General features: G+C 46.5%; 1 protein-coding gene across 4 annotated transcripts in view; it reads left to right on the top strand.

Moving 5' to 3' along the window:
- Positions 1–284: 284 nt before the first annotated feature.
- GON4L (gon-4 like) overlaps positions 285–9555 on the top strand; it is a 32567-nt gene continuing 23296 nt past the window's right edge. For 2 of the 4 annotated variants that reach the window (XM_035903932.1, XM_035903935.1), the window contains exons 1-9: positions 569–758; positions 1414–1610; positions 4303–4377; positions 4731–4781; positions 5179–5229; positions 6489–6584; positions 6822–6926; positions 7769–7939; positions 8742–8934. In XM_035903932.1, coding sequence (XP_035759825.1) covers positions 671–758; positions 1414–1610; positions 4303–4377; positions 4731–4781; positions 5179–5229; positions 6489–6584; positions 6822–6926; positions 7769–7939; positions 8742–8934 — 1027 coding nt within the window. In that variant the 5' untranslated portion in view covers positions 569–670. Of the gene's footprint in view, positions 412–536; positions 759–1413; positions 1611–4302; positions 4378–4730; positions 4782–5178; positions 5230–6488; positions 6585–6821; positions 6927–7768; positions 7940–8741; positions 8935–9555 lie in introns of those variants that run through there. The other 2 variants (XM_035903934.1, XM_035903933.1) reach the window with 2 other exon arrangements.

Raw genomic sequence — 9555 nt, 5'->3', positions numbered from 1 at the left:
GGGGGTCGGGCTCTGCTCCCAGGGAAGGGGCGATGGGACGAGGGGCACCGGCCTCAAGTTGTGCCAGGGCAGGGTGAGGTTGGCCATGGGGAACAATTCCTTCCCCTTGGGGCTGTCAGGGGCTGGAAGGGGCTGCCCAGGGAAGGGGTCGAGTCCCCAGCCCGGGGGGGATTTAACAGCCGGGCAGAGGCGGTGCTGAGGGCCGGGGTTTGGGGGTGGGATGGCAGGGGTAGGGGGGCAGTTGGGCTGGGGGAGCTGAAAGGGCTTTGCCAACCCAAACCATTCCATGGTACTATGATTCTAAGAGTGAAACAGCTGGAGGTGGGGATCTCTTTGCCTGGATTTGTTCCCAGCAGGATGGGACTGCTGCCGCAGCATTCGCAGTGTGTCTGGATCACTTTCACAGGCTAGGTTAGACTCATACTGTTGATTTAGCAGATTTGAATGGGTCACAATAAGCTTTTGTGATTGCAGCAGCCTCTTAAACTTACGCAACTGTGTCTGTGCGACCATAACTTAGCCTATATTGTTTGCAGGGAAAGCTCCCAAGCTGTATACAGAGCTGGAAGTGAATTCGCAGAGAGATCCGTATCTGACTGAAAACCAGTCTGCGGTGCAGGAGTCTCCAGTGAGAAGTTCTCTGCAGCTGGCTGTTAGAAATCCTACTGTGATGAAGCCATTGAAGAACACCAGAGCTGGTGAGTGGCCCCAGCAGACTGATGAGAAAAATGAGGATTTGGGGCTGTTTATTCCATTGGGTAAGCTTTGTGCAAGGGACAGACCTGTGGTTTGATACAGTAGATGCAGAACTCTGAAACTGTGTACACCACAGCAGGGGCTGTTTAGGTGCAACTTTTTTTTAGGTTTTCCTCCTGCGCTCTGTAATTCAGTGGCTAAATAAACCACAGGTATCCAAGTGAAACTTGCTGGAGCTGAACTCTGCAATTTTCGGTTACTAAAAACACTGCTTTCCTTCAGAGGAAGTTATGATTCGTTTGTTTCCCTGAGTCAGCAAAACTTGGGAAGCACTTTCAGTCCCGAAACTGTAATCTGCTCTTGCTGTACAGTGCCCGGAGTTTTGCAGCTGCTTTAATCTTGGTGGCACATTTAAAACACCTCCTTCTGGCAAGGGTGTGAAAAGGCTGCTGAGACCATTCTGTAAGGTGAGTCTAGTAGAGATGGCAAATATGTAACTGATGTGACTCACGCGGGTCCTGCAGAATTTGAATCTGTTATTCAAAAGACTGTTTCTGGTTCTTCTGGCCATTTCCAGTTGGGTGATTTCCTTATCAGCTGTTGGAAAGCTGCTGCCACTCTGGTGTCTGCAGAAGTGTTGCTTTTTTTTTTTTAAACTTGAACTGTGCTGAATGTGAAGTATCTGAATTTTTAGATTCCATTTTTATTAATTTTCAGAGGAGCAAGATGGAGAGGATATTGAGAGAAGGAAGAGGAGGAGGAAGGCAACCAAACGAAAAAGAGAAGGGAAGAGTCAGGAAGAGGAGGGATCTTTGTCTTGTGACATCAAGCTAGATGATACCCTTGATCGCACCTTAGAAGATGGAGCTAAACAGCATAACCTGACAGTTGTCAATGTGCGAAACATCCTGCATGTGAGTGTGGTGGGACAGGGAACGGGGAAGTGCCCGGCTTTTTATGCAAGTGTGGTCTAGGCCCGAGTGTGGTAATGACGGTAGCACTTGATTTCATGAACAAGGAAGGCTCGGTAGGTGCCCACATCCTAAGGTCTCCTATAAAAAAACCTATAAAGAGATAATTATGTGATGTATGTATAAGTCACCTGGACCCGGCTTTGTTAGTAGGTATTGATCCCTGACTTGTGTTTATTTACAATGGCGAATGGGTCTGGTTTACTGTGCCGTAATAGCAGTAGCAGGAGTAATTGACCCAAAATGCCTGCTTCTGGTTCCAGGTGAAGAGATGTAGACTGTGAACTCACAGTTTCCTGTTTCGAGCAAACTGCTTCATGATAAAGTCCTGATGGAATTTGAGTGGTGCTGACAGAAACGCGTTCCTTTTAGTTAATGACCCCAACCAACCTTTTAGTTCATCACACAACTCCCAGTTAGAAAGGAAGTACAAGAAGAATACCTGTGCTGTCACAGCGGTGTCTTAATTCTATACCTATATTAGGTGTAGATTTCAGTTTATCCCATGAGCGGGGTCTGGAGAGCAATAGGATTTATTGTCCCACAGGATCAAAAATTGTGCTTTCCCTCTGACGCCCTTGAAATTACCTGAAGTCTAGATAATGGGGTCAAGGAGATTGAGGATCTAAACTTACTGACTCTAGATAATAATTTTCTCACTTTTTACCCCGTTCATAAAGCCATATCCTTGGTGTATGTCCTACTTCACCACCTCCAGAAGTTCAAGAGAACATCTGTGACTCTCTGGAAGCTCCCCTAACCCAAGAGATTTCCAAAAACCTCAGAGCAGGGCAAAGTGACTTGGTCTTTGGACTTTCACACCCAAAGTGCTAAGAAAATTCTGCTGATCTTTGTCCACAGCGGGAGGATCTTCATAGGATTTCTTTGCTGAGCTGTAGGGGCTCTTGGACTCTTAACTCGAAGCTGCAGCTCACTCTGATTTCTCATAGGAATAAGCCAGCAACAGGCTTACAAATTAAGTAAGCTGCAAGTTGCTGCCTTCTTTTGCAACATTGCATTCCCCCATGTAAAACTTTGTTTTACTTTACATACTTAGGTTTGCTTTAGCCCGTTTGTGGGAGATCAGAGAGATCTTACTCTGACAGGAACAGAGCTTACTGGTTATTAATCAGTGATTAATGTCTCAAGCAAAAGCATGGAAGATAATCACAGAATCCCAGGATGGCCGGGGTGGGAAGGGACCTCAGTCGCACCCCCCTGCTCAAGCAGGCTCACCCAGAGCAGGGGGCACAGGACAGCATCCAGGCAGGGGTTGAAGATCTCCAGAGAAGGAGACTCCACAGCCCCCCTGGGCAGCCTGGGCCAGGGCTCGGGCACCCTCACAGTCAACAAGCTCTTCCTCCCGTTCAACTGGAACCTCTTCTGCTTCAGGTTGTGCCCATAGCCCCTTGTCCTGGTGCTGGGCACCACTGGGAAGAGTCTGGCTCCGTCCTCGTGACGTCTACCCTTAAGATGGGTACATGTTGATCCCCTCTCAGCCTTCTCTTCTCCAGCCTGAACAAGCCCAGCTCCCTCAGCCTTTCCTCCTAGGGGAGATGCTGCAGTCCCCCCATCAGCCTTGTTGCCCTCCTGTGGACTTTTCTCTAGGAGTTCCTCATCTTTCTTGAACTGGGGAGCCCAGAACTGGACCCAGTGCTCCAGGTGGGGTCTGACTGGGGCAGAGTAGAGGGGGAGGAGAACCTCCCTCGCCCTGCTGGCTATGCTCCTCTTGATGCACCCCAGGATGCCCTTGGCCTTCTTGGCCACCAGGGCACCCTGCTGGCTCATGGCCACCTTGTCGTCCCCCAGGACTGCCAGGTCCCTCTGGGCAGAGCTGCTTCCCAGCAGGTCAGCCCCCAGCCTGTCCTGGTGCATGGGGTTAAGCTAGTGTTGTTCTAACCCAGAGGATCGCAGATGTTTTTTCTTTTTGCCATGTCTGTTGCAAACTGGAGACTGCCACGATTCTTTTGGGCAGGTTGGCCAGCTGATTTTGTGCAAGTGCCATAAACTGACGCCTTTCTCTGTCACAAGACGCTGTGGAAGGGCTGTAAATATCTCGCAGTCGCCTACCTTCCCTGGAGCCTTATGGTGGCATTCAGAAAATGTAGTCACCAATACTGGCTCTCTTCTGCCTTCCCCTATTTCTTTTAAATATATACAGTGTTTTCTGAAATGATGTAGCACAATGTTTCGAAGAGTAGATTATTACGTACTTTCTCTAGAGAATTAGACGCTATTTTGGAAGCCTGTGAGTGCTTAAGGGTTTTCTTTGTGTTGCAGCTTCACAGCAGCATTTCCCGTGTGGCTGGGACTGGCACATTTTACTGATTACGTGACACAAGGGAAGGGAAACTGGTGTGGGCTTTCGTTTCAACTATTTTCTTTCCTTCTACTGGAAATTTATTCTGTAGAGTGTTCACAGAGAATGTAATGCAAATGTTTTTATCGCTGCTGTGCTTGTGTTCTATTTTCTTGCCTGATCAATGAACAATCTTTTTTTATTATAGTATAATTACAAAGTATCTTATCCACTGAATATTTCTCCGTCATGTTCCCAACTACTTTATTTTAACCTTGAGCATGTTTCTTTTTAACAAACAGAATGTAAAGGATGCTTTTTTGTGTGTTCCTGTAGGAGGTGATCACAAATGAGCATGTGGTTGCCATGATGAAAGCAGCCATCAGCGAGACAGAAGATATACCTTTGTTTGTAAGTAAAAAGCTTTTTCAGTTTGGTTTTTCAGTTCTAAACGTGTGGTGCCTTCCCCAAGCTGTCGTCTTGGTCCGTGATGTGGGCTGGAGAGAACAGGTAGAATAGGTAGCACCGTATTTTCTGTTTCAGTGCCAGATTTGCCACCCGGATGGAGTGAGTAGTGTCTGTGTATGAGTGTCAGTTATGAAACAGAATTATGGGGGATTATTTTTGTTGTCACTCTGGTCATGCCTAAAAGGTAACAAATTAAAAAAAAGAGAAAAGTCTTGTAGTAAAGAGTCACTGGGGGAAAGTTTGCAGTTAAGGAAAATAGCTGAATACGTTGCTGTTGTCTTGTCTTAAACTCTCAGGAGCCCAAAATGACTCGTTCTAAACTGAAGGAAGTTGTGGAGAAAGGAGTGGTAAGTACGTCATCTGCTTTTACCATTGCACCCTCCCCCTACCCGAATGGTTTTGATTGTTGGATCTTTTAAAAGAAGTGCAACATGTGCTTTTATGTGATGTAGTCTTAAAAAATAAAGCTAAAATTATTAAAAAATAAGTTAAAACCTTTTAGATGGGCAGAATAGAACCAGGTCAGAGTATGCAGGGAATTGACAGTATCCATTATATTGAAGTTATTGCCTGTAGTGATCACGTGGGAGGGTTGGAAGGCGTTAGTCTGAAGTCTGCTGTTGCTTGGCTGCTTTGGAGAACAAGGCCTTGAGCTCAAGTACTCAAGTTTGATTTAATAGATTACCTAAGCTGTGCAACACCGTGCTTTTTCAGAGGCAGTTAAAGTGGGTTTGCTCTCTTTAGGTGATTCCAACATGGAATATTTCTCCAATTAAGAAGGCAAATGAGGTGAAGGTAAGTGAACTGCTGGGAAATCTGAGACCATACTAGAGGCACCCTGCTGAGCAAGGGCTCTTTTGGAGGGGTGGAGCAGGCTCGTGTCTAGCATGTTGGGAATATAGCTGGCTGAATATGAGCCAGCAGGGTTCCTGGGTGGCCAAGAGGGCCAAGGGCATCCTGGCTTGGATCAGGAGTGGTGTGTGGCCAGCAGGAGCAGAGCAGGGACCGTGCCCCTGTGCTGGGCACTGGGGGGGCCGCCCCTCGACTGCTGGGGTCAGGGTTGGGCCCCTCACTACAGGAAAGACGTTGCATTGCTGGAGCATGTCCAGAGGAGAGCAACAAAGCTGGGGAGAGCTCTGGAGCATAAGTCTTACGAGGAGCAGTTTGGGGTGTTCAGCCTGGAGCAGAGGAGGCTGAGGGGAGCCCTTATCACCCTCTATAACTGCCTGAGAGGAGGCTCTGGGCAGAGGCGGTGCTGAGGGCCAGGGTTTGGGGGTGGGATGGCAGGGGTAGGGGAGCGGTTGGGCTGGGGGAGCTGAAAGGGCTTTTCCAACCCAAACAATTCTGTGATTCTGTGATTCTATTGGTGACCCAGGAGCATTGCAAACAGGGTGTACAACAAGGCAGGACAAGGCAGTTAACATAGCAGCACTCGCAGAGGGCCCAAAAGAGCTGCCTGCAGGGGAAGACAGAACATGATGAGGTGCTGATGTGCCATAAGGAGGGGTCTTTTCTTCTGGGTGGTCCAGCTTCCCATGCTGTACTGCAGCAGCCTCTCCATGGGTGAAACTGCTGATAGTGAATGCCCCTGCCCAGGCCTCGTGCTGTGAGGTGCTACTCCCTGGGACTGTTTTTTATGTTTTATGAGCACCTGGAAATGCAGCCTGGATCTAAATTTTTTTTTTTTTTCCCCTGAGCTCTGCCTGCTCCAAAATATTTGTTACCTAGGGTAGGCAGGATTCAGTGGTGTAGCAGGAGTCAGTGGCCATTCAAGTACCGGGAACATGTATTTGAGACAGTGTCTGCTTATGCCGTGTTTCCATCACATAAGTGCTAAATCATTTGTGCCTATTCTTGCACCTTTTCAAACCACTTACTTTGCTTTACGAGTCTTACTTCAGTAATTCCTTTGGTTTCTTCAGCCTTTTTCAGTAGTCTTCCTTTCTGAGCTTTGGGGTATTTCCTCAGTTAGAGATCTTTGATCTGGTAGCACACCATTAGAGTCCACCTCTTCATCTTGCCTGCAAAAAGTTGTCACCTTTCTTCTGTTGCAGCCTCCTCAGTTTGTGGATATTCCTCTTGAGGAGGATGATTCATCTGATGAAGAATACCAGCCTGATGATGAGGATGAGGATGAGACTGCGGAAGAGGTAAATGCAACTTGTATGAAGATCTGTTCAGTATGGAGTTGTGTGCGTTCTGAGGCAGTAGAATGCTCTCTTTATTTTAACACATGAAAACTTGTAAGTTGTCCCGGACCTTCTAGTAACCTTTCTGCAATGCTATATTATTGATTTGGCTAAAAAAGAGTCTTTGGAATGTTAATTGAAGCGGTGTTTGATTGTGGCATGATTGTTTGATTGCATTCTGCATCTTTTGCACTATAGAGCTTACTGGAAAGCGATGTGGAGAGCACTGCTTCTTCCCCTCGGGGAGCAAAACGATCAAGGACGAGGCGATCGTCTGATGAAGAGGGAGGGACGCTCTGCGAGGTGAACTTGCGAGAGGGCTTTTGCTTTCTTTAGAAACAACTTTCAGTCATTATTCCTAAATTATTAATGCAAAAGCAAAAATACATATTATTGCTTAAAGCCGCGGTGACGTTACAGGTGCTGTGTGGCTTTGGCATCACACTGCAACGGTTCCTGCGTAAGCAGTGAAGTGCAACCCTTGCAGAAAGAGCTTAGTCTAAAATAAACACAAGTACTTAAAAAAGCCCTGGCAATGGAAACAATCAGCTCTTCTTCAGATAATCATTATTCTTCTGATTATTTTTGAGAGAAGCACAGGAGAATTGGCTTTCTGTGCTGGGCTTAGGAGGAGAAAGTGATTTTGATAAAAGTGTGAAGGTATTTGGGGGCGCTGTGTGCACTGTCAAATCAGTAGGAGGAGTATGTGCAGTGTGGTAAGAGCTGAGGGTCAGCAGACAAGAATGAGAAAGTGACTGTGAGAATGAGAGAAGTGACTGCACTGGCAGTGGGGAAGGAGCGATAATGTATTGATATTTCCACGTTCTACTCACCATGGGTTTGTTTTTGGGAGGGCTGGGAACGTGCCGCAGTTCCTAGTGGTCAGGTTTATCAGCGCTAGTAATGTTGAGACCGATACTCAAATCTTCCGAGTGTCTGCTCTCCTGCAAGTCTTTTGAATAGTAAATTTATTTGTACTTTCTGAAAATCGAAGTGAGTGCAATGTGAAGAATCCATTTCCTTCTGTGAAGCATTTCTCTCACTTCTGTTGTGCTAGACTCTGGTCAAACAGAAAGAGACTTATTCTATCCTTGGAAATTTATCTTCTAAACAAAACCTTTTAACGCAAAGGCCTTTTTAATTAGATGGAGAAGGTTACTCCACCTGTTGTTAGACACATTAGTGCTGAAGTGGTTCCCATGGGCCCTCCACCACCTCCTAAACCAAAGCAAAACAAAGACAGCACGTTCATGGAGAAGCTGCACGCAGTGGATGAAGAATTGGCTTCGAGCCCAGTATGCATGGATTCTTACCAGGTACTGGTTTGGGGGATGTGGTTTTAGGTTGAGTCTGGTTTTCTCTGCTGTTACTTTTACTACATTCTGCTCTCCTTTTATAACTTTAAACAATAAGGTGAATCTCCACAGTGTGGAGGATGCCAGCTCTGTGAGAGAATAGAGGGAGCTGTTAGTAAAGTGTTGTTAGTGATTACGCTTTTAGTTTTTTGTATCATAAGCACACTTTCTGTTGAGGCTCATAAGTCACTGCCATTGTTTTGACTGTTAAATGCAATTCTGTGACATTTCCATAACTAATGAAAATGGTTTTCCTTTTGAAAGATTTCCTGTCCGCTTAGTTGTGTTTTGCAGGCAGGTGTACTGTTAGCACCTGAGGAAGCTTGGCTGTAAAGAGAGCCATTATTTCCTATTAATAATGAGAAGAATGTTACCGATCTGTGGTACTGGGCAAGGGTGAGGAGTCACGAAGAACCAGGCCTGTGCTGCTGCTCAAGATTCATTTCAGATAGAGAAGAGGGCAAACGGAGTAAAACATACACGAAAGAATCAAATATTGCAAGTGGAGATTGCCTCCTCGGTAGCAGATAAGCGTTTAGCATGCGATAATTGAACAATAATATATTTATAAGCAATAATAGTTTAATAGCAAGAGTAATGACAGTTTTGCTTTCTCAGACTACCAAAGTAAATAATTCTTTCTGGCAGGAATTTGATATTTTTGGTAGGGGACTTTTTTGGCTGGGCTGAAAACCCCGCTGCCAGAGAAACTGAGAAAAGCAGAGACATTGGAATTTCATTGTGCTTTTCCTTCGCCTTTCAGTCTCTGGAAGACAGCCTCATTGCCTTCCGAACCCGATCGAAGAGACCACTGAAGGATGTTCCTCTTGGTCAGCTGGAGGCTGAGCTCCGAGCCCCAGATATCACCCCTGATATGTACGATCCCAATACTGCAGATGATGAAGAATGGAAAAGGTGGCTTGGAGGCCTCATGAATGATGACGTGGAGAATGAAGGTACCTGACAGAGGTTTTCTTGTTGTTGTTCACTGGAATTCGGGGTTACATTGAAAACCTGGTGCTTTTTCTTTATGCATGATGATCTTAGCTGCAGCCATTATCTTGTTGAGTAATGTGCATGTGTTTTGCATGCCATCAGCTTTCCTCATCTTCTCCGTGGACATTTGTGAGGGGTTTTAAACTCCAGGGGTCTCACTTGTAAACATTGACAAGCTAGCAGGTGCAGCAACTGGCAACCATAAAGGCAAGTTATGTGTTTCAGCCCTTAATCCATCGTGCTGTGTCATGAAGCTGGCAGCATTGATAGACCTGAATCCAACTGAGAGTGTCATGCTCCTTGTTAGGGACATGACTTCTTTTATAGAATCACAGAATGTTTTGGGTTGGAAGGGACCCCCAGAGGTCACCCAGCCCAACCCCCCTGCAGGAGCAGGGACACCTTGAACCACATCAGGTTGCTCACAGCCCCGGCCAACCTGGCCTGGTCCCAGGGATGGGGCCTCCACCCCACCCCCTCTCTGGGCAACCCCTGACAGGGTTTCACCACCCTCACTGGAAAGAATTTCTTCCTTAGATCCAGTCTAAACCTACCCTGCTTCAGTTTAAAGCCATCCCCCC

Source organism: Egretta garzetta, unplaced genomic scaffold (assembly GCF_000687185.1).
Source record: "Egretta garzetta isolate BGI_Z169 unplaced genomic scaffold, ASM68718v1 scaffold141, whole genome shotgun sequence".
In the NCBI taxonomy this organism is placed as follows: domain Eukaryota; kingdom Metazoa; phylum Chordata; class Aves; order Pelecaniformes; family Ardeidae; genus Egretta; species Egretta garzetta.
This window is presented reverse-complemented; position numbering and strand designations above follow the sequence as displayed.